This window comes from Neovison vison, chromosome 3 (genome assembly GCF_020171115.1).
Source record: "Neovison vison isolate M4711 chromosome 3, ASM_NN_V1, whole genome shotgun sequence".
Taxonomy (NCBI): domain Eukaryota; kingdom Metazoa; phylum Chordata; class Mammalia; order Carnivora; family Mustelidae; genus Neogale; species Neogale vison.
Window position 1 is genome coordinate 103,832,874 of NC_058093.1, and position 24,817 is coordinate 103,857,690.

The 24,817-nt window shown below is 44.5% G+C and overlaps 2 protein-coding genes across 6 annotated transcripts in view; one reads left to right on the forward strand and one right to left on the reverse strand.

The window, feature by feature from the left end:
* The window catches only part of C3H2orf76 (chromosome 3 C2orf76 homolog), a 63,300-nt gene extending 53,052 nt beyond the window's left edge, over positions 1–10,248 (reverse strand). Inside the window, exon 1 of one of the 5 annotated variants that reach the window (XM_044242610.1) lies at positions 10,168–10,248. The gene's annotated coding sequence lies outside the window, so the exon portion shown is untranslated. The other 4 variants (XM_044242611.1, XM_044242614.1, XM_044242613.1 and 1 more) reach the window with 4 other exon arrangements.
* A 78-nt stretch (positions 10,249–10,326) lies between these two features.
* On the forward strand, positions 10,327–16,129 carry DBI (diazepam binding inhibitor, acyl-CoA binding protein). Its single transcript, XM_044242616.1, has 4 exons — positions 10,327–10,441; positions 11,504–11,621; positions 14,342–14,404; positions 15,836–16,129. Exons 1-4 carry the CDS (start codon positions 10,433–10,435, stop codon positions 15,907–15,909), a joined length of 264 nt encoding a protein of 87 aa, XP_044098551.1. The 5' UTR covers positions 10,327–10,432; the 3' UTR covers positions 15,910–16,129.
* Positions 16,130–24,817: the final 8,688 nt, after the last annotated feature.

Here is a 24,817-nt window from a genome sequence, read left to right on the forward strand (position 1 = left end):
AGAGGTCTCCTGTCTTAAAAACTACCTCCCCCTGCTGAAGTTCTCATGAAGCAAAACACCCTGCTGAATTTCCCCCCAACGACTCTAAGCACCTCCAATTTACTGATACCTGAATCCCCCAACTCCTGAAAGATGGCTGTGACCACAATAGGATCACCATTACTAGAATAGTCTATCAGAAACATATCCCAGCCTCTATGGCTCCCACGCAAAACACCTGCCCACATTTCCAGGTGTCTTCTTCACCACTGTGCCTCCCCGCCTCCCCAACTTCCCATAGCTACCCCAAAGGACAAACATCTCTCAGCTAGTGGCACAGACAAGGCAGACCAGACTGACCGCTCTTAGGCAGTCCCTCCAAAAATAAGTTCCAAATGCAATGATGTGTATTCAAGCGAAAACTATCATGCCTACCAGATGGCTGAAGATTATACTGGAGGTCTTGACGCCTTGTGCCCTCTGAGCCACGTGGGTTCCAGTCATAAACTGTAAAGCAATTTCTTTCCAAGGACACCATGTGCACCCCTGGGCCTGTGATTTTTTTGTGGAAGTTAGTATTAACTTGCCTCTTCCCCCAAACACTGTTATTTGCATCTTAGACCTGCAGGTATTTTTAAAAACACCGTGAGCAAGCTCTGGGTAACAAACAGGCAGGCCAATAGTGGCAATCACTCCAAAACTAATCTCAATTACTTGTGGGGAGGGGTCCTCCAGGCTCATTATGTCAACTGTACTCTATGGGTAGTTTTCCCTATAATGAGTCTCCAATTAGAAAATGTGGTATGAAATCTGTCCCCAGTTTCAGATATAGTGATTGGTACCCCCACGTTGCCATGAAGGGCATTTAAGTTAGGATCTGGCCAGGCTTGTTATGTGGGACAGAATCTTCCAAGACTACAGACCTATATGCCTTATGAATACGGGTATAAACATCCTTAAAATATTAGCAAACAGAATTCAGCAATACATACAAAAAATTATATGTCATGACCAACTGGGGTTTCTTCCAAGGAAGCAAATTTAGTTCAATATTTGAAAAGTAATCAGTGTAATCTGCCACAATAAAAAAAACTAAAGAAGAAAAATCACATAATCACTGCATATCAATGCAAATCAATGCACAATGAATGCAAAAAACAAACAAAAAAAGCATATGACAAATGTCTACACCCAGTCATGATACGAACTCTCAGAAAAATAGGAATAGAGGGAGACTATCTCAAATTTATAAAGCATATCTATAAAAAATCCACAGCTAACATTATATTTAATGGTGAAAGACTAAATGCCTTCTCCTTAAGATGAGGAACAAGGCAAGGATATCTACCTAATCCCTTTTTTTTTTCTCTCATCACTCTTATTCTGCACAATCCTGGAAGTTCTAGCCAGTGCAGTAAGACCAAAAAAAAAAAAAAAAAAAAGAAATAAAAGACACATAAATTGGAAATAAAACTGTACATGTTTGCAGATGACATGATTATCTATAGAGAAAATCCAAAGGAATGTACAAGAAAAAAAATTTAGAATAGGTGAGCTCAGGAAAGTCACAGATGCAAGATAAACATATAAAAAACAAGTGTATTTCTATATATTAGCAATGAACACATGCACAAAATTAAAAATACTATACCATCTGCAATCACTCAAAAACAAATTAGCATAAATCTAACAAAATATGTACAGGACTTATATGCTAAAAAGTACAAACTACTGATCAAATACATTAAAGAAGATCAAAATAAAAGCTAAAACATACGGAGTTCATATATCAGAAGACCCAAGAGTAAATACATCCATTCTCCCCACACTGATATACAGATTTAATCAAATTCCTATCAAAATCATGGGTTTTTTTGTAGACATAGACATTATTGCAAAATTTATATGGAAAAATAAAGGAACTAGAATAGCTAGCCCAATTTTGAAAAAGAGGAATAAAGTTGGAGGAATCTGTTTATCCAATTTTAAGATCTAATACATAGGTCTAGTAATCAACTCTGTGGTATTAATGGAGGAATAGATGCATTTATCACTAGAACAGAGAGAAAACCCAGTAAAAGACCCCATAAATATGCCCAACAGATTACTGATAAAGGTGAAAAGCAGTTCAAGAGAGGAAAGATATCTTTCCAACATGGTGCTGAAACAATTAGACAGAGCAGGAGGAAAAATAAAGAAAAGAACCTCAGGTGGGTGAGGGGGATAAGTTAAGGGGTGCATTTGCTGTGATGAGCACTAGGTGTTTTATGTAAATGATCAATCACTAAATTCCACATCTGAAACTAGTATCACACTGTATATTAGCTGGAATTTAAATAAAAACTTGAAAAAAAAGAACCTCAACCCAAATCTTAAACACTATATATAAAATTTATGTTTTTAGTATTATTTGCATTTATGAAATATAAATCTATAAAACTTTAAAAAATAGAAAATAAAAAAATGGAAAATCTTCAGGATATAGAATTAGGTAAGGAGTTATTAAATGCCAGAAGTCCAATCCATAAAAGGAAAAATGGGTAAGGTGGGCTTCAGTCAAAATAAAAAAACTTATGCTCTATGAAAGACTCTGGAAAAGGATGAAAAGATAAGCTAAAAACAGTGAAAAAATATTTGCCAACCACATATCCAACAAAGGACTAGTACCCAGAATACATGAAGAACTCTCAAAACTCAACACTGAAAAAACACAATTAAAACACATACAAAGAGGGGCGCCTGGGTGGCTCAGTCATTGGGGATCTGCCTTCAGCTCAGGTCATGATCCCAGGGACCTGGGATAGAGCCCCGCATCCGGCTCCCTGCTTAGTGGGTAGCCTGGTCTCCCTCTACCACTACTCCCCCTGCTTGTGTTCCCTCTCTTGCCATGTCTAAATCTTAATAAATAAAAATAAAACATGTACAAAGACACAAAGAGACATTTCACAGAAGAGATACACAGATGGCAAATATGCACATGAAAATATGTTCAACACTATTAGCCATTAGGAAATGAAAATTAAAATCACGAGATACTGTTACAAATCTATCAAAATACCTAAAATAAAAAAGAGTGTTAACACCAAAGGCTGGCAAGGATGTGGGAAAACTGAATCTCTCATTTGTTCCTAGTAAGGATGTAAAATGATGCAGCCACAATGGCAGCTTCTACAAAACCAAACATGAAGTGGCAATATGGCCCAGAATTGCACTCCTGGACATTTATCTCTGAAAAATGAAAATATGTTCACACAGAAATTTGTACATAAGTGACTAGTGGCAGCTTTATTGGTAATGGCCAAAAATGGAAACAATACAGATGCCCTTCAGCAGATGACTGTTAAACTAGTTCATCCATATAATAGAATATTACTTAGCAATAAAAAGGAACAAACTTATAGTATGCCCTCAAACGTAAGCACTATCAGGTTAAAACAAACATATCTCAAACATGAACCTCAGAGTAACAACAAACCAAAAACCTACAACACATATACACCAAAAAATAAAGAGAAAGGAAACCAAATTAAACACTAAAGGAAACCATCACACTGTAAGGGAAGAGCTCAAGAGAAAAAGAAAGACACAGAGAAGAACGTCAAAAATAACCAAAAAAAAAAACCCAACAAAAATAGCAATTAGTACATAGGTATCAATAATTACTTTAAATGTAAATGGATTAAATGCACCAATCAAGACAGGGTGACTGGGTTAAAAAAAAAAACAAAAAAAACAACTGGACCTATCTATATGTGACCTACAAGAAACTCACTTTGGTTCTAAAGACACACAGAATGAAAGTGAAAAAATAGGAAAAGATATTCCATGCAAATGGAAAAGAAAAGAAAGCTGGAGTAACAATATATGTATCAGACAAAAGAACTTAACACAAAGACTGTAACAAAAGACAAAGAGGAATATTACATAATGATGAAGGGGTCAATCCAACAGGAGGATATAACATTCATAAGTATTTATGCACCCAACATAGGAGTCCCTAAACATATAAAGCAAATATTAACAGACATAAAGGGAAAAATTTACAATAATATCATAACAGTAGGAGACTTTAATATCCCACTTACACTAACGAATATATCATCCAGAGAGAAAAATTAGTAAGGAAACACTGGACTTAAACAACACATTAGGCCAGATGGACTAAATAGATATATATAGAACATTTTCATCCAAATGCAAAATATACATTCTCCTCAAGTGTATATGAAACATTCTCTAGGGCAGATCACATGTTGGCCCAAAAAACAAGTCTCCAAAATTCAAGACTAAAATCATATCAAGAATTTTTTCTGACCACAACAGTATGAAACTAGAAATCAATCACAAGAAGAAAACTGGAAAAAAACACAAACACACGCAGACTAAATAACTAATGGGGTCAAACAAAGAAATCAAAAGGAAATCAAAAAATATCTGAAACACATGAAAATGGAAACACAACTTTCCAAAATCTATGGGAGGCAGCAAAGAAGTTCTAAAAGGGAATTTCACAGTAATACAGGCCTATCTCCAGAAACCAGAAAAATCACAAATGAATGGTCTAACTTTAAACCTATAGAAACTAGAAAAAGAACAAACAAAGCCCAAATTTAGTAGAACCTAATAAAGACCAAAGCAAAAATAAATAGCAATAAGAAAACAAAAGATCAACAATACTAAAAGCTGGCTATTTGAAAAAATAAAATCAAACTTTTAGCTAGACTAATTCTTCAAAAACTCAACAAAACAAAAACAGAGAGGATCCAAATAAATTCAGAAATGAAAGAAGACTTAAAATTGACACCACTGAAATACAAAGGATCAAAGAGAATACTTTGAACAAACTGGGAAACCTAGAAGAAACGGATAAATTCCTAGAAACACACAACCTTCCAAGACTGAATCATGAAGAAATAGAAAATGAATAGACAGGGGCGCCTGGATGACTCAGTGGGTTAAGCCTCTGCCTTCAGCTCAGGTCATAATTTCAGGGTCCTGGGATCGAGTCCCACATCAGGCTCTCTGCTCAGCGAGGAGCCTGCTTCCCCCCTCTCTCTGCCTGCCTCTCTATCTACTTGTGATCTCTCTCTCTCTGTCAAATAAATATATAAAAATCTTTAAAAAAATGTGAATAGACTGATTACAAGTAATGAAATTAAACCGTAATTTTAAAAAAACAAAAGTCCAGGGACAGATGGCTTCAGAGATGAATTCTACCAAACATTTAAAGAGTTAGTACCCATCCTTCTCAAATTATCCTAAAAAACTGAAAGGACAGAATACTTCCAAAATCATTTTACAAAGTCAGCACCACCCTGATACTAAAACTAGACAGATACCACCAAAAAAGAAAATTACGGGCCAATATCCCTGATGAACACACATGCAAAAATCCCAAACAAAATATTAACAAACCCAATTCAACAATACAATAAAAGACCAGACGCCACAATCAAGTGGGATTTATTCCAGGCATCCAACTATAGTTTAACATCCACAAATCAATGTGATAAACCAAATTAACAAACTGAAGGATAAAAATAATGATCATCTTAACAGATGTTGAAAAAGCATTTAACAAAATTCAACATGTTTAAAACAAAAACTCTCAATGAAGAGAGCAGACAGTAAAGACCATATAAGACAAACCCATTGCTAACATCATATTCAATAATGAAAAGCCTTCCCCCATTAAACAATTTATCACAATACTACATCTACTATAATCAAAGTGATGATGCTTACAGACATTATCATATGAATATTTTTAATGAAAACTACTATAAAAACAAGCACTTACTTGATTTTTCCCTCCCAACTGCTTGGACATTATAATGGCCAAATTTATTTAACCAGTAATAAAGTTGCAAAAGCTTCTTTTTAATACTTTTTCAAATACTATCCTTTTTTTTTTTAAGATTTTATTTATTTATTTGAGAGAGAAAGTGAGAGAAAGCATGAAAAGGGAGAAAGTTACAGGGATAAGCAGACTCCCCATGGAGCTGGGAGCCCAACGTGGGACTCAATCCCGGGACTCTGGGTTAACGACCTGAGCCAAAAGCAGTCGTTTAACCAACTGAGCCACCCAGGCACCTGCAAAAGCTTTAACCTTTTAAAATCACACAGATTTCCTTAGCATAGGATAATATAAGGGCTTCTTGATGATGGAAAGTTTCTTTATCTTAAATATTTCAATGTTAATGTACTGATTATGGTATGTATTATAGTTTTGCAAGATATTACCACTGGGAAAAATGTGAAAAGGGTGTAAGAGATCTATGTATTCTTAAAAACTTCATGTGAACTTACAATTGCCTCAAAATAAAAATTAGGGTGCTGGGTTGTTTTGTTTTGTTCTTGTTGTTGTCATTTTTTAGTGCATCATGTCAAAAATAAAGTTTTTTAAATGGCATTGTCAGGGCGCCTGGGTGGCTCAGTCATTAAGCGGCTGCCTTCAGCTCGGCTCACATAACAACCTAGTTTCAAAGCATTTTACCAAGGGTCTGTCATGTGCAACCAGAAGCCAGGGAAACAGGCAAAATGAAAACAGATTTAGAAGAGTTTATACTTCTAATGAGGTTGAGTAAGAACTAGAGTAACCGACTATAGTTATCAAGATATCTTCCTAAGGTGCTTCCTTACTCCTGTCCATAATCGTATTTCCAAACCGGATACAGGAGTCGTCTCAGCAGTGTTCATCTTTACTTATGTTTAAGTAAGTCTTCAGGAAATCTTCTTTCAGGGTGCCTGGGTGGCCCAGTGGGTTAAGCATCTGCTCTCGGCTCAGATCATGATCTCAGGGTCCTGGGATGAGCCCCACATTGGGCTCCTTGCTCAGAGGAGTGTCTGCTTCCCCCTCTCCCTCTACCTGCTGCTCCCCCTGGTTGTGCTGTCCAATACATAAAATCTTTTTAAAAAGAGGTCTTCTCACCTTCCAGCATAGGACACTTCCCCCAAGCGTCCTTGCTCCCCTGCTCCCAAGCCCTGGTCTCTAAGTCTCACCTCAGCCCAAACCACCACCCCGCCATGTCAGCCGGACAGAAACAGTACTTGGGAAAGGGGCGAATCATACACACATAGATCACACATACACACACACTTCTCTCACACCCAGCTTGCTACAATTCCTCTGAATCTAAACACCCAAAAGAACAAGAGAATGGCAAATGGGAGGGGCTGGTTAAGAGTCACAGCTGCCAGGGATGCCTGGTTGGCTTAGTGAGCTCAAGTCTCCACCTTCAGCTTGGGTCATGATCTCAGAGTCCTGAGATCAAACCCTGCATCTGCATCCAGCTCTCTGCTCAACGGGAAGCCTGCTCCCTCCTCTTTCTCTGCCTGCCTCTCTACCTACTTGTAATCTCTGTCAAATAAATAAACAAAATCTTTAAAAAAAAAAAAAAAAAAGAGTCGCAGCTGCCAGAAAAGGAATTATACCATCAGAAAAGTTAGAGAGACAGAGGAATTGAAAAGAATGGGGAGGGGGAGCCGTGCTGCATTCTTATCCCATCTCAGCTCTTAACTCCCTCCACCTTCACAAAACAAACGCCCCCAACTCTGCTCACCTCCTATCCCAGAAGCATTTCCCAAGTGCTTCCTTCCCTTTAAACACACTAATACCCTCCCACCTTCAACTGAGCCATGCCTCAGGAATCACATTCCAAGAAGTGAAAATAAATACCAAAGGGATAGAATTCATCATTTTTGAGTACTCTAGCCCTTGCCTTCTAGTAAAGCTTTACTGTAACTGTAGTACATTTTTTTAATGATTAGGCTTTTAGAAATTAGAGGTTTAGTTTACACCAAGAAACCCAATATTAAAAAACTACTATTCACACCCACTGAGTAAGAACAGCTTTCACCTGTTAATGTATGCTGCCCATCTGGCTTTACACTGAGACCCAGCAAGTGTAGCCTAGGAGTAGTCGAAATTGGCACCCCAAGGATGTGAGGGCAGGTTACAGCAATGACAAGAGCCTTTCTACTAAAGGGGAGAGCCAAGTAGGTGGATTAGGTGGCTTATCAGGTTCCCCATCTTCCCTAAATAATTGTGTTGTGTTCTGTTCCCAACTAGGAGTGATACAAAGAGATTACATGGTCCTTGCATCAGAATTCATCTACTTTACCACAGCCTATAGTTACACATTCAGTTCCATAAACTTAAGTTTCCAAGGTCATGGCTAATCAGAATAACATTTCATAGAGAGCCAAGGACTCTGTTCATCACCTGCCATTTGCTCAGTGCCTAAGAAGTTCCTGGCACTTGGGAGATAGAAGCGCAGACCAATACAAGATGATCCCTATTTTCCCTGGCTTATGTAGGGGAGAAAAATCAGACAGAAGAATAAATAAATAAAAATGATTGTAAATAAAATTATTATGAAGTGTGCTAGTTTTTAGCAAGGATATAAATATAGCTGAGGGGCATCTAGGTGACTCAGTGGGTTAAAGCCTCTGCCTTCCTGTCATTATCTCATGGTCCTGGGATCAAGCCTGCATTGGGCTCTCTGCTCAGCAGGGAGCCTGCTTCCTCCTCTCTCTCTGCCTGCCTCTCTGCCTACTTGTGATCTCTGTCTATCAAATAAAGAAATAAAATCATTTAAAAAAAAAAGCTGAAAAAGAGCTGCATTTTCTGGGGATATGAAGAGCAATTACCCTTCCAATGCTATTGAAATACAGAATTAAAAATTCATACAATTTATGGACCCCCAAATATTCTCTAAAATTTACTACAAAAAATTAAATCTCAGATGCTGGCTTGTTATCTCTTTATTTTAAAAGCTAAGTGCCAATTTCCTAGGAAACAGTAAATGGAGGCCTTAAGGCAGCATTTTCGTAAGTGGAAATCACAAAAAATGGGTCCCTGAGGAATGAGGAAAGAAAGCAGGACACAGGCTGAAGAGCACGTCTTCAGTTATTTCAAAACCTGGCCTAGAGTGGGCCCTGTAGCAAGGAAAACCACTTAGCACCATGCTCCATGGGACCCACAATCCTTACCAGTTAAATACTTCAGTTCCATTAACCAACTTTTGTGGACTCACTTGCTCACAAAACTACCATGTAGAAATTTGGTTTTTTGTTGTTGTTGTTTGTTTGTTTGGGTGGAAAGTGGAGTATATTCCAAACAAGCAAGCAACAAATCAGCCTCACTTAAACCCAGCTTTGTAACCACCAGAAAATTCTCATTACCTTTGAATTCTGCCCATCACCTGTGCTGCTCCTTTCTGTTCCCACCAGGAGCATCAGCCTCTACAACTCTGCAGATGCTTCCCCTTGATCTTACCCTCCTCTGCTTAAAAGCCTCTGGTTTCCCATCTCAAAATAAAAGTCCCAATCCCTATAGTTCCTATAAAGGCCAAGCTCTGCATCATCTAGCCAGTCTGGCACTTCTTTAACTCTCCAGTCTCATCTCTTTCTACTCTTTCCCTCCACTCTCTGCTCACAACTTTACACTTGTTTTCTACCTGGAATGCTCCTTCCTCTCACTGGGGGGCTTTCTCAAATGTTACCCTCCCTCTCCCATGTAAAACTGCAAACTTCTAACTCCCTAACCCTCTAACAAATTTTCTACTTATTTTATTAACTAATATCTCCAATATAAGTAGCAGCAATGCAGGAATTTATCTGTTTCCTACTCTGCTGTATCAATGTCGAAACTAGTCCAAGTTAGGTAGCTAAGAGTTCAGTAAACATTTATGAATGAAGAGTCATTCATTTAACATTTGCTGGGTACCGGGTCCAGGGCAAGTTTGTTAAAGACAAATAAGACACCGGCATTGCCTTTCATGCACCAGGTGGAGGAAATGTACCACAATAAAATGCGCAGTGTAGGACTGCAAACTTAAGATTACTAGGTCACAAAACGGGCCAAAAGCTCAGAGAAGAGGCCTCGGCTTCGCTTTTCCGGGAACCAGTCCAGCATCCCACCACCGCGCGGCTGTCCACCGACCGGACCAGCAAGGTCTCCTCTAGATCCCGTGACGGGCGGAGCCCACTCGTCCTCCCCAAGCCTGAGAAGTTACTTGCGCCTGAGGCACAACTTCCGGGTTCCTCACTCCAGACACAAGACTGAACAAATTTAGAAGTCTCTACTCTTTAGCCGCCGCCCGGTCCCCTCTACCGCTGCAGTCCACTCCCCACAGCCGCCGAGCTCTGAATCCCACAAGCACGCCTGTCCTCCGCGAGCCCCACCTGTACCCGGCGTCCCCTTCGGTCTCTCACTGCGCGTGTGCGAACAAACCCACGTGGGCTCGGACGGGTTTCGCGGCGCTGCAGCGGCTGGACACGCCCCGCAGCTTAGAACTGGCTTTTGATTGGCTGCCCGTCGCTGGCCTGGCAGGGGTTGGAGCCGCCTGCGGCTGCGCCTCTAAAGGCGCTGCGAGTCGAGTCGTGCGCTACTGTTTCCTGCTCTTCGCCGCCTCCGCGGGCTCACCGGTTTTCTCCAGACGCCTCCAGCATGTCTCAGGTATAAAGCGTACCTCTTCTGGCGGCGGAGGTATGGCGAGGCTGCAGGCTGGGGGAGGGGGGTATCTCCCAGCCAGAACTCCGCAGGGTCTTTCCCTTTGCAGCCCCGCTGTGCCTCCTGGACTCGTGCCCAGCTCTGACTCTTTGCACAGAGCCTTGTGAGCGGAACTTACAGGGTTTGGACACTGCTACCCACCCGCAACTGCTAGAAAGTTGCCCGTGGGGTGTACTTCGCGATGAAGCGGGAACGGGGGAGGGGGCGGGTAGAGGCTAGGGTCCTAGGTAGAAAGATGGCAGGTAGAGGGTTTCGTGGATGGAAGAAGCAGAGACCGAGCTCCCCATCCGGAAGGTCAGGGCAGGAGTAGGGACGCCATGCAGAATGGGGAAGCGAGGAAGCCGTCGCTGACAACTTAGAGGTCAGGGGACATAGGGGCTGAGTGTCCAACGTTCGGGAAGAGGATGGCTTGGGGGGAGGTGACCCAGAGGCCATTTCCCTCCTTCGAATGTAGCCGCTTTGCGGAAACTGAACTGAGTGGGATGACCTCTGACTCCTTTCACCTCTCTCCAATCAGAACACTGAAATAGAGGTCGGTGCTGAATGGCCAGTCCCAGAGGGCGGATGGTGGTGGAGGGTCCAACAAACACCACTGCCCACACCTCCGCACTCAAACCCTGTCTCCCTCTCACCGGTTGCAAACACGCTGGCTCTATCCACAAGTCCCGGCTCTACTGGGACGCCGGCCTGACCCAGGGATGGTCAGGCTGTTGACCACGCTTTTTTGGTGACTTGTATGCCTACTGCAGGCACTCCCAGCATGCCTCCTTCACCGCTGTGTTTCCAGCACCTGGCTCCTGGTATGGTGAGGGGTCCAGTATGTAGCTGTCCATCGAACCAGTGAACGCCTATGCTTCCCTCCTTGTTTTGCTGGATTTTTCTGGCTGCCCTGTTGGGGAGCTGAGAAAACAAACTGTTTTTCCTCCCAGGCATCCCAGGAATGCTGCTTTTCCAACCTGTGTCTCCCCATTACTGAGCTCTATTTAGGCCTCTTTCCCTCGTGTTTAGGCTGAGTTTGACAAAGCTGCGGAGGACGTTAAGCACCTGAAGACCAAGCCAGCAGATGATGAGATGTTGTTCATCTATGGCCACTACAAACAAGTAACTGTGGGTGACGTAAACACAGGTATGGGGCTCCTGGGTAACTCAGTCAATTAGCATCTGTCTTCAGCTCAGGTCATGATCCCAGGACCCTTCTGGGACCAGAGGGTCCTGGGATCATGTCCCATGTCAGGCTCCCTGCTGCTTCTCTCTCTCCCTCTGGCATTCCCCTCGCTTATGTTCTCTGGCTCTTTCTATCTCTCTGTCAGATAAATAAGTTAAATCTTTAGGAAAAAAAAGAAAAAGCACAGGTATGCTGAGATGAGCTTGAGAAGGCCCCTACTCATCAAGGCAGGCTCAGAAGCCCTGATGGGTGCTGGAACTCTTAATCTATGGGAACTGCACACTCAAAACCACCCAAAATCTTACTCTTCAGATGGAACATGGTAATAGCTCCTGGGGGTCCCACCCCCACCAAGCTAAGATCATGCCCCTGAATGGGGCTCACAGACCCTGCACTGTTCTTGGTGGCTCAGGTAGCAGAATTCAAATCCTAGTTTTTGGAAGTACTTTACTGGTTATCACTAACATTTTCCATCTTTGGAAGTAGAGACCCCAGCCTGGAAGAGACTTAGTCCAAGCTCTCAGCTCAGTAGTAGCTTTGTTGAATCATACTACTTCCACCCCAGACCAGCAGAATCAAAGTCAGAGCCCTTGGCAGCCAGGCCAAGCCTGATAACAGGGGCAGAGAAGCAGCTAGCTTCCTGTGGCCGGTCAGAAGCATTTTTGCTGACAACGGTTCCTGCTAACCGTTTCTTCCCTGTTGAAAAAAATCTTGGTATAGCTTTGAGGTAGTAGTTTAGACTACCGTATTCTGCATACAGTCTTTCTGGCTTAGGACAGTTTTTATTCTGCCCCTGAGTCCCTGAAACTCGGATGTGTACTGAGGCAACAGCACAATGCAATCTAGGCAGGGACTCAGAAGCAATGTCCATGGCTGCACAGAAAGAGGTCACCCCCTCCTCTGTTCAGGAGGATGAGCATGGCCAATTCCACTGAGCTTGAGGTGGGCAGTGGAGCAGGTAGGTGGCTTGCCAGCCATCTGGAAGCAGGAAATGGTGCCCAGCGCAGTACCAAATCAAAGTTCCCAGGAAGGGCTTAGCTGAGAAAAGTCTTGGGGCAAAGGTGAGTTCTGCGCTGGATTTATAAACCTTATATCCTTCCAGGGCAGGAAAGGAAAGAGGAAGTGGGGGTGACCAGAGTGACTGACATGCTTTTCTGCTAAACAGGATTTTCCCAGACCCTGGTCTCTGCCCTGCTTTTACATGAGTATGTAGACTGACTTGGGAATCTGTCAATTCCTGAGTAGGGAGGTGTCAGTTCAATCTAGGGCTGCACTGTCCCACAGATCGTTACTATTAGCCACATTGAGTTTTAAATTGAAAATAATTAAATAAAATCCAGAGCTCAGTCCTCCATCACACAAGCCACATCTCAAGGACCAGAAGTGGCCAGTGGCCCTGAGTTAGTGCAAATGTACATGTCCATCATTACAAAAAGGGCTTCGGGAGTGTGCTCGTTCTTCCTAGGTGACAACTCCGCGGCACCCTTTCTGGCATTTCCGGGAATGCTGCTCTGAAAGCCTCTGAGGAGACTTGAGGTGTCTCAGGCACAGTGGTCTAGGGCATGGGCACCAGGATTGCTCCTCTTGCCTTTGTTCTCAGTGTAGCAGTAAAATAGGTCAGCAGGGAAGCAGCCAGTGTGTTTCTCAAGTGCAGCTGATGACAGGTCTGGAAGCACAAAATCATGGCCTGACTTAAAGAATGCTTTGCCTTTGGGGAAAAAAACACCCACAGATTAACAAGAATTAGACCAACAAATTGGTAGAAAAATGGGGCAAGGGTATGAACAGACTGTTCACACAAAGAGGAGCCCAGAAAACCAATAGCAACAATAACATGAAGGAGAGAAATTGCATGACTGAGACCAGGGGTAGGAGGGAAACTATAGTATTCTCCTTGACAGCATTTGAATGTTAAGCCATATGAATGGATGTAGTGCTTGTTTTTTTGTTTTGTTTTGTTTTTTTAAAAAAACAAAAAACTCCTAAGTATGGTTTTTAAAAAGGAGGAATTCTGGAGTTATTTAACTTTTAAGACAACTGCTCAGTAATGAGAACGATTTTCTTCCTGTTTTCTCTAGATCTTAAGTTTGGATTTCTGGGATTGCCTGGGTGGCTTAGCCAGTTAAGCTTCTGTGTTTGGCTCAGGTCATGATCTCAGGATCCTGGGGTTGAGCCCCACATTGGGCTCCCTGCTCAGCAGGGAACCTGCTTCTCCCTCTCCCTCCTCCCTCTCTCTCTCTCTCTCTCTGTCAAATAAATAAAAAATAAAATAAAATCTTTTTAAAAAGTTTGGATTTCTGTACATCTGGATTTCTTTTTTTTTTTTTAAGGTTTTTTTTATTTATTAATTTGACAGAGATCACAACTAGGCAGAGAGGCAGGCAGCGAGGGGAGGGGGAAGCAGGCTCCCCGCTGAGCAGAGAGCCTGATGCGGGGCTCGATCCCAGGACCCCAGGATCATGACCTGAGCCAGAGGCAGAGGCTTAACCCACTGAGCCACCCAGGTGCCCCTGTACATCTGGGTTTCTAAAGGCAGAACTCACTATGCTAGACCCATTTAACTCCATAGCAGAGCCTGGAAGGAACCAGGGAAATGAAAGATGAGTTCAGGACAAGAGAGTCCATGACGTTCTCCATTAGAACTTGAAGCAGATCTAATGTCTTTCCTTCCCGTGTTTTAGAACGGCCTGGGCTGTTGGATCTCAAAGGCAAGGCCAAGTGGGATGCCTGGAATCAGCTGAAAGGTAATTGTTCATAATCATTGTCCCTAGTCTGTGAAGCCCAGTAACAAAATACCGTTCATTATGGAGTGAAAGGGGTAGGCGAGAAAACACAGTGGGTGAGGCACATGCTTGAAATCAGCCTGGCCTGGCCAAAATGGAAAAAAACTGGGCCACCTACTTTCTTTCCTAATACCACATATGCCTTCTTCAAGAGCACTGTCTCTGAGCAGTGGTGTCTTCTGGAGGGGAGGAGCTGGAGACCAGACTAGGGGCGGGGGGTGGGGGTGTGTGTGAATATTTGACCTGGAGTGGTTTCATGGCCCACACCTTCACAAGGAGTTGTTTCCTGCTCACACCCTTCTCTTCCTCAAAAGGGCAGGCAGCAATCCCCTAGCCCAAGCAGCCTTCCCCAGCTCCCTTCCAGCCAGAAAGGCACATAAAGGAAAGGAATGAGCTAATGCATGGCAAGCTGCTGGCACATTGTAGGCCCTGTGAATGGAGCTTTTCTATGCTAAGCAACAGGAGGCAGGAAGTATCCCAGCTCCGACTTTATCACGTGCCACCTGCAGCAGCAGGACCCACAAGTTGGCACTGAAGGGCCTGCCAGCTTTTGTGTTCTCGCCTAGCTAGCTTCTGAATAAGCCCTCTGTCTTCCTGTGAGTGAAAAACCCTCAGATTCAGAAAAGGCCAGCGTACAAGAAATACACTCCTAGGATTTGCAAGGAACAGGAGCAGGAATGCCCGGCTGACTGCCCGTTGTCCCTGGCCATTCGTATACCAGTGCCCAGGCACTCTGCAGTGTTTCAGAAAACACCCTGATTCCCAGCGTCTCTCCCTTACCGCAGCGTCCAGGAACCCGGGGTTCACTGTCTCTGAGGGGTATGGTCTGTGTCCTTTGGATGGCAGCATGAAGGCAGAGAGCTGCCTTGTTCCCCTCCACGGCCCAGCCGCTTTTGCTCAGAGTTCTCAAAACTTTTCCCACAGCTCCTTTCTGGGGAGAAGAGGGTGCCTGGCTTTGCTTTCTCCCTGCCAACATAGCAGCTCCACCAGAGAAGAGCCCCACAGAGAGACACCTGATAGGGCAGAGCCAACCATGAGAGTCCAAGGAAGCAGGGCCAGGAGAGTCACTGTGGCTTCCCATGGACAGGCTTTCTGATGTGTCTGGAGTGTCCAGCCTTTCCTACATGGCCAGCAGGCCAATGACGGTCCTCAGGACAGCTGCACACACATTAGGGGTTCAGTGCTTCAGGGAGCAGTTACTATGGGCCGAACTCATTCAGTATTTCAAGGTGAATCCTGGCCACTGCCTGTGAGGTACAGGTAAGAGAAACCCCACTTTCTAGGCGAGAAACTGAGCCTCTAAGCATGAAACTGGGGCTATCTAGGGCTTTCAGGCTGCTGCTCTTCTACCGTGCTGCCTCTGTGACAGATAATCCTGTTGATTGCTTCCAGGGACTTCCAAGGAAGACGCCATGAAAGCTTACATCAACAAAGTAGAAGAACTAAAGAAAAAATACGGAATATAATGGACCAGATTCAGCTGCCAGCATTTCATCAAAACTGATCTAATGCCTTGTTTTTCTAATACTGTGGATCACATGAAATAATGCAAATAGCCTGTTAACCTCAGACCCAAAGACCATGCAGGGCATGGCTCCAACAGAAGTAGGGGCTGCCCTGGGTTCCTGACCTGCGCTGAGTAGTTTTTATCCATAGACCTATTAAAAGTGCATTTGTTACTTTAAATCTTTGGTAATCTGGGTTCTTGAAACAGTTTACTCTGTTCAGAGTGCTCTTCCTCACTTCCTTTTTCTAAAGATTTTGTTTGGAAGCCTTGGAGCTCACCCTCCTCTACTCCACCAGGGTGCAAGGCAGGCAAAACGCCCCTGGTGGTGAGGAAAAGGATTACAGAAACAGCCTTTCCTACGTCCTCCTTTCTCGCCCTTCCAGCCACACTGACCTGGTGGGCTGGCTGAGATTTCAGGCCGCAGGGACTGCCAGCCCTCTGCAGGGGACATTGCTGGCCTCAAGCTCCAGGGAAAGTGGAGTTGACAGGTATTTGAGGTTTGTCTGAAGTCCCTCCCGTCCCTGGTTCCAGAGTGAAGGAGCAAGGCAAGAAGCCCCAGTCAGGAATGAAATGTTCAGCTGCCACAGGGCATTTGCAGGGTCCCAGGCCCACGTGCAGCTGAGCAGGTAAAACCGAGTGGGGATGTGGGTGCTCAGCAAGGAGACAGGAAATCAGGACCCAGGAGGCAAGGGGTGCGTTGTAGGTTATTGAAAAGAAAAAAAGATAGCTGGCAGGCCCTCCTTGCCAGATACTGAGGCTGAAAGGGGTCAAGGGAGAAGCCCCTTAAAGCCAGACAGCTGTCTATTCCCTCCGAAGCCCATGCCCTGGGCTTAGGCCTGGTTCAGCCAGCAGAACAGGGAGGTGTGAGTTTTGTTGACTTGCCCAAGGCCACTCAGGCCTTGGGCAAGTCAGGCTGGTATATAACCTAAGAGCTGGCGTTCATCCCCCTGGATCAGATGCTGGTCGCACACAAGGTAGCCTCAAAGGTGTGCCCTGGGGGCACCTGGGTGGCTCAGTCGTTGGGCGGCTGCCTTCGGCTCAGGTCATGATCCCAGGGTCCTGGGATTGAGCCCCGCGTCGGGCTCCCTGCTCAGCGGGAAGCCTGCTTCTCCCTCTCCTGCTCCCCCTGCTTGTGTTCCCTCTCTTGCTGTCTCTCTCTGTCAAATAAATTTAAAAAAAAAAAGGTGTGCCCTGTGCTGGAACAGGAGAAGCCAGAACACCAGGGAGGGCAGCATACCTTCAGCATGAGGTAGCACCAATAGAAACTTTGATAATGAAGTTGGAAAGTACAGAATTTGTCAATGAAGGGACTAGGCGGCTGCTGGGAAGTAGACACAGTCAGAGGCATTCAGTTTGTGGGCCTGACGGCATCCGGGTGATGAGAATGGTGATGGTCCCATGCCAGCCCAGCCTGTGCATGGAAAACGAACCCTAGAAGCTCAGGTATAAATGGGAGGCGGGGGGAGTGCTCCCACTGGGGCCAAGGTTCAAAACCTAGACCTCTGACCTGAGTGAAGTGACTTCTTGAGCAACAATGTCATTTACATGGCAGTTAGCTTTCCCTGGGCACTAAGGTGACGGAGGGCCTATGAGACAGGAGTCCTTCCATTCTCTCTGTTCTGCTCTCCCCCCAGCCCCCATCCCACACCTGGCTCCACGGTACCCAGCCTGCCAAGGCCACGGAACTCCCAGGCATCTCTGAGCCTAAAGGGAGGCACTAGGGAGCCAGAGCCACTCAACTCTACCCATACCTGCCTTCTCTCCTTTGATCAGTTCTTGGCCGCCTCGGGTAAATCAAAGAAGAAAGCCCCTTACATGAGTCCTGGGTGTGGTTCTCACCCAGACAGACCTGGCTCCAGGGTCAGGCATCTGCTCGCTTAACCTGGAGGGCAGCAGTCAGTGTGAAATAGAAAATGGTGTGGGAAACTCCAGGGGGGTGCTCAGTGCGTGACCCTGCGTCAGGAATTTTTCTCCCACCAGTTTTCAACCAACCCTTGTCCCTTGGCAACATCCCTTGCAATGGCCGTCCAAGTCAAGAACCCAGCCCAGAAGAGAATGATCTCTCCCTGTGGCCACACCAGCGGGGGTGTGGGCAGAAGAGCCTGTCCGGTACTGGAGCCTGTCCGTGAAAGGAGGCCAGAGCCAGGCAGATGTGTGCTCAGGCTCCATGTTGTTGCCCAGCTGTGGGCCAGGATTGGAGAACCCGCCTCAGCCCAGAGAAGCCCTGATTAAAATAGTACAGCCTGGCCATCCGAGGGTAAGTGTGCTCAGACTGTGTTAGGATTACTCTGTGGTTCTCCCCCAGATGCAGGTGTAGGTGAGACAGGAGAGAACCACCATGGGTGTGGAAAGGCCCATCAGCCCACAGCTGGCGTGGCCTCCAGTTACCAGCTGTCACTTCCTGAGAACCTGTGGGGTGAGCCTCCCACACAGGCTCGTCGCTTCGGTTGGAGGATTTAACCCCGCAGTGCTTTGAAGTGGGGGCTAGACCTCAGTGCTCGGTGATGGAAATGCCTGGACCCATTATTCAGATGAGGGGATTAAGCTTCAGGTGAGGTGAGGGATTGGAACCCAGGGCTCTATCCAGGAAGGCCCTGCTTGTCCCCTTCTGTCTCATTCTCTCAGGACCACCAGCTGCCGCTCAGCTTTGCGGTGCCCCTGTCCATCCAATGACAGGGGTGACCCTTGCCCCACTGGGCTGGCAGAAGGTGCTGTGAAGTCCCCCACCTACTGTGCGAGTCTTCCTGAGGAGCAGCTCAGGGATACAGATCGTAACCCCCAGGCTGAAGAGGGGCCCCCAATGAGCCATACTTTCTCTTTTCTTTTCTTTTTCTAGCCATAATTTTTTAAGAATCTCAGGTGATTCTGAGGTTCTTCCAGGTTTGGGATCATGCCCTGACCCCCCCCAACACACACACTATAAAGTAGTGGTACCGGTTTCTCCAAAAGTAACAAGCTGCGGTGTTCTTGCCTTTTTTTTTTTTTTTTAATTTCATTTATTTATTTGACAGAGAGAGAAGGCGCAAGCAGGGGGAGCGTCAGGCAGAGGGAGAAGCAGACTCTCTGCCAAGCAAGGAGCCTGACACGGGGCTCAATCCCAGGACTCTGGGATCATGGCCTAAGCTGAAGCTGACTGAGCCACCCAGGTGTCCCACAAGCTATGGTGTTCTGACGACATGTCACCAGTGGCTTCTGGGGCCATGCCCGCTCCAGTGGCTCCTTAGGAAATGCACATACAGCCCAGGAATGGTCCACAAGCTGTCATTTGGGAACAAATGAGATCAGCAGGGGTGATCAGGGCAGGGCACCCGACCTCTCCCTCTCCCCTGTGAGGCATCCCCAGCACCCCTGTGGTATTTCTTACCTCCAGTCTGCCTTTGGTGACAAACTTTCCTGTGTATCCCACTGCAGTCTCTTGGGTGCTAGATCATGGATCTTCTTGGAAGCCATATTTTCTTCAGCTAGAAAATGGACTGATAAAATGGGTAAAGAGCCTCCCACAATGCCCAGCAAACACAACTTCCTAGCAGCCCAGGGGCCTTCCCTACTGTGCATCCTCACCTTCAAGACTTTCTTCCCCACCATTCAGACAGGTCCTGGCCCAAGTCCACAAAGTGCTGCTCCCTACCTTGGCCATGCTCCACTAGGTGGGGAGTCAACCATGGAAGTAAATTTGGGTCATTCCAGAATGTTCTCCCCACACAAGAGTAATTCCAAGAGCCAAAGTCCTGAGAAGCAGGGGCCACTAGGGGACTTGGCTCAGCCACTGCCCGAGTTACACAGACATGGGGCAAGTTAGGTCACCTCTGTAAGCTTCAGTTTCTTCATCAGTAAAATGGGGTTAAGCAGCAAGTCATTGACCAGTGTAGATAAGAAGGAAAGCAAGAAGAGGGGAAACCGAAGGACCCAGAAATGGCTGGCTTGATGGGAGCCAGGCTGGGAAGTTGTGAGGGGGTGGTTTAAAGCAGCCAGATGATTAAAGGTGTTTAAAATTAAATTACAGTTGTCTGTTGTTGAGGACGGGCCAAAAAAAAATAACCAGCAGAGGTGGGCTTTAGGAGAGCTGTGCCCTAGGGGCCTGGGTCAAGGCAAGACAATACCTCTTGCCCTTGGGAGCTCCCAAGGAAGATATCAGAATGTTTCCGCTCTTATTTATTTGTGTGATGGTACATGACATCTCTTTCAAAAGAACATGGAGAAGCTAAGAACAGACCACAAATTAAGCAAGGCTCTTTCAGGAACCTAGGATTTAAAGATAATTCAGACACTGTCATTGCCCTGAAAAATGTAGACCACAAACCACAGGATAACAGAAGTGCCCTGGGATCCCCTGTCTGTATTCATCCAGAGAACCAATCCCCCCTGCCTTGGATATAATTCAACACTTGGAAGACCAGGAATTGGTCAACCAACAGCTTTTTCTTACGTGCTATGATTTTTTCAAAAAGAATCTCGATATAAGATCATCCTGGCTGTGGGATGGGCCCTAAACCAGTGACTGGTCTCCTTTTAAGAGGTAACAGGGAGAAATTTGAGACACAGATGCACAGAGAAAAAGGCCATGTGGACATGAGGGCAGAGATTGGAATGAAGCAGCCATAAGCCAAAGAATGCCAAGGGTTGCCAGCAACACCAGAAACTAAGAGAAGGGCACAGAACAGAATCTCCTTCAGGATCCCCAGAATTACTGAACCTTCAGTACTTAAACCTGAATTTCTGGCATCCAGAATTGTGGGATAATAAAGATCTCTTGTTTTAATTTACCCAGTTAATGGGATTTGTTGCAGGAAACTCACATGACTGCCGACTCCTGTGTGACTGTCCATGGGCTGGTCCTTTCCACCAGCAGCCCTTCTTTAGAAGACCCTGAAAGTCTTGTCAAGTACAAATATGATTCCATGACCTGGAGGACTCTCCTGTGACAACTTGATTAGGTTCCTCTGTGTTGGAGAACCGGGGCCATAAAAGCATGGGATTAGAGGTTTTGAAGGAGGTCACGAACAAGGGAGAGCTCAGGTTGCTACCAAGGTGACCACATCGAGAAATCGCACACCAACCTCAGAACATCACCATCAAGTAGGAGAGGGGCCAGAAGAGAGGGGAATTGCAAAGTTGGGGGGAGGGAGAGGGGAGGGGTTTGGAGAGACGATTAGCACAGTTTTGTCCAAGTGTGGCTCTAAGGGACACTGCCAGTTAGTTCATCAAGTGATACACTGGGGTGGAAAGAGCATGAGCTTTGCAGATAGATTTTAATTTGAATCACGGCATGACCACTTTTGTTCTTCGTGAACTTGAGCAAGTTTCTTATCTTCCCAGAGCCTGAGATTTTTTTGTGTGTATAAAATAGGATTGAATAAATGCCTAATACACAAAAGAAAAATTAATACATGATAGCTATTATTAGTCAACAAAAGAGATTAAATAAAAAATGAATTAATCTTTTTTTAGGATTTTAAGGTTTGAGAGGTTTGGGCTAAAGTTGCCCAGACACTTCTCCAATCTTAAATTGTGTATCTTTTGTGCTCATGTGAACTTGGACCATCATCCCTTCTTTTAAGGAAATATATCTGCTCCCCTATTCCTGAGGAATTAGCCCATCAGAACCCTAGAATATCAGAAGGATACATTTCCTTAGGATCCCAGCATGAAAATTCTAGGGAAAAAGGATTGTTTGGGCTATCTGGTCATGATGAAGCCAATCCCATGGCCGGGAGCTTGGAGCACCTTGATTGGCCAGGCCTCGGTGGAAGGTTCACCCATCCTTGGGGTCCCCTAGTTGTGGGGACATTATAAGCTTGAGCTGCTTGCTGCCACATTTCCCAGTAGCATGGAAGAAGTTATTTACCATAGCATAGAATGAAGTTAATATTCAAAGAGAAGCAAGGGCAAGGGATAGGTAGAAAGAAATATAAAACCCTGCACTATCATCTGGGTTCTATGTTCAGCTGTACGAGACACCAGATCTATCCCTGAGCTTTTCAGAAATGTGAGTCATACCTTCCTTTTTCCTTCTGACATGAATTGACTTCGTGTCATTTTCAACAGAAAGAGTATAAAATAGTATCCTTAACTCTCCTGAGTTGACCGGCCTGGTGGGTGTATTAGTCAACTTTTTTTTTTTTTTTTGCCATCCTAATGTTCTATAACAAATAATTCCCAAAACTATGCCTTATAAAAATAAGCACATACTTTGCACTCATGGGGTTGCTCTTTTGTTATGACATGAGGGACTTCCCTGAGATCACTGAACCTGAATCCAGGTTGAGGTTTGGGTTTGGGTCTGTTCCACTCATCTCCTTATTCTTGAACTAGCAGGTATCTGGGAAAATATTCTTCTCCTGGAAGACTGCAGAAAGTTCAAGAGGCTGAACCAAGTTGTACAAGCACATTCAAAAGCTCCGCTTGGGTCACAGCTGCTCACATTTCATTAATCAAACAAACAAACAAAAAACAAGTCTCATGGCCAAGCCCAAAGTCAACAGGGCAGGGATGTTCACTCTACTTATTCCATTGGGAGGCATTACAGAGTTTCATAGCAAAGAACATGGAAAATAATTCTGTTATAGGGAGGAAGAGAAAAAATGGGAACAATAAGCTAGAAAAGAGAATAGGTTTAGGAGCTGGGAAGTCCTAGTTCACAAACATATTCCACTACTAATGTACCTGACCAAAGGTCATTCTCCTGGATCCATGAAGATCATCCTCTCCCATCAAGTACCTAATTTGAGAAGATAGACATGGAGTGATGAGGGAGAAAAAGGACACATAAGGAGACATGATAGAGGGAACTTCAGCAGCCATATCGAACCATGAGGAAAATTTGATAATGGCTAAGAAAGATAAAAGGATCCTGATTCCTGATGACTCTGAAAAAGTACTGGATTATCCTTGGACTGCTTATCCGAAGACGTCCTCCTGTCAAAGAATAATATCCTGTGTGTTTAAACCACCTTTTTTCCAGGGCACTATTACTTGCAGCCAAATGCAATTTCTATGTGATACAGGTACTATGAATAGTCACAGATAAGGTAAGTATGGTAATAACCAAGTGTAGGGGACCCAGGATTCTGGAACAGGAACTAATGTACTTATAGTTTATCTGGAGGTCTCAAAAATTTGATGTTCCAAGAATAGAAAAAGAATAGGGGCATCTGACTAGCTCAGTCAGTAGAGCACGTTAACTTTTGATCTTAGGGTCATGAGCTCAAGCACCAAACTGGGTATGTTTATGGGTATGATATATATATATATATGTATATATATATATATATATATATATACACACACACACACATATATATATATATATACACACACATACATACACACACACACACATATATATATATGTGCCTTAAATGTGTGTGCATATATATATGTGTATATATACATATATATATATATTGGGGTGCCGGGTGGCTCAGTCGTTAAACTTCTGCCTTCAGCTCAGGTCATGATCTTAGGGTCCTGGGATCAAGCCCCACATTGGGCTCCCTGCTCTGCAGGAAGCATGCTTGTCCCTCTCCCACTCCCCTGCTTGTGTTCCCTCTCTTGCTGTCTCTCTCTATCTCTGTCAAGTAAATATATATATAAAATTTATAAAAAAATATATAAAATTCATGTACTTAATTACATATATGAAGAATAGAATATGAATCTAGGGAGTTCTTTTAAGTAAGAAAGATTTCTTATATTTGGGTTGTGAGTACATATTTCAGTGTGTGATGTATTCGTCTCTATACTTTTCTATATGTCTGAAGTATTTTTTTAGAGTGGGAAGAAAATAAAATCACTTTAGTACCCCTCCAGATCAAGTGGGCATAAATAAAAATCCCTCCAAAATGCCCCCATTGGTGAGAGAAATTATTTGGTTTACACCATTGTGACAAAGTGGATGATGGCTCCCAACCCTTTACAACCTTCACGTAACAGAATTACTCTGGGCATTGCTCTGAAGACCCTCCCACTAGAATGGGAATAATTTTAATTTCCACTCCATTGACACTAGGTATGGTCCTGTGATTTTCTTTGGCCAATGAGATGTGATCAGACGTGATGCAAGCAAGAACTGTGAATATGCTTCCTTGGCTTCTTTTGCCCTCATCTACCTTGCCATTTGCCATGAGAATATTCCTGAGGAGCAGCTGTCCTGGGTAGATGTGAGAGGCAGGTGGAGCACACCAAAATCTAACCCACAGCCTAAAGTTAAGTCCAGTTGGTCTCAGAGAAGCCTGGCAGAGCCACCATCAACTGAAGACCCATGAACTACTACATGATGATGATAAATGTTGCTGGAAGGTCCGCAGTCTTGGGAGTTGTTGGTTATGCAGCATTTCTGTAGCAGATGTTCATAGAGGACATTCGATGCTTTTGTCTATCCAGCATCCCCACCCCCACGCTCTGGTTTGAACATATTTCAAGAGGTGGTTCTGGCAGCCTGCCAACCACAGTACCTCATCCCAGAAGTGGACATATCTGAGTCCATTCAAGACAGTAGGAATACAGTGCCTAGGTGGCTCAGTTAGTTGAGCTTCTGACTCTTGATTTCAGCTCAGATCATGATCTCAGGGCCAGGAGATCAAGCCCTGCACTGGGCTCCACACTCAGTGGGAAGTCTATTTGAGATTCTCTCTCTCCCACTCCTTCTGCCCCTCCCCCTGTGTTCTCTCTCTCTTAAATAAATAAATAAATAAGTCTAAAAAACAAAGACGGGGGAAGGAGGAGGAAAGGACAAAAAGACACCCCCTCCCATCTGAGAATTTCTGGTAGACAGAATAATGATGTCCCAAGAATGTCCATGTTCTGATCCTCAGAACTTCTGAATATGTTAGATTACACGGTAAAAGGCAATTAAAGGTGCAGATGGA

What these genes read in the sequence shown, in the direction of transcription:
- DBI (XM_044242616.1), top strand. An exon ending in TGTGGGTGACGTAAACACAG is followed by an intron (nt 11,622 to 14,341) that starts GTATGGGGCTCC and finishes CCCGTGTTTTAG; the next exon opens with AACGGCCTGGGCTGTTGGAT. An exon ending in TGCCTGGAATCAGCTGAAAG is followed by an intron (nt 14,405 to 15,835) that starts GTAATTGTTCAT and finishes GATTGCTTCCAG; the next exon opens with GGACTTCCAAGGAAGACGCC.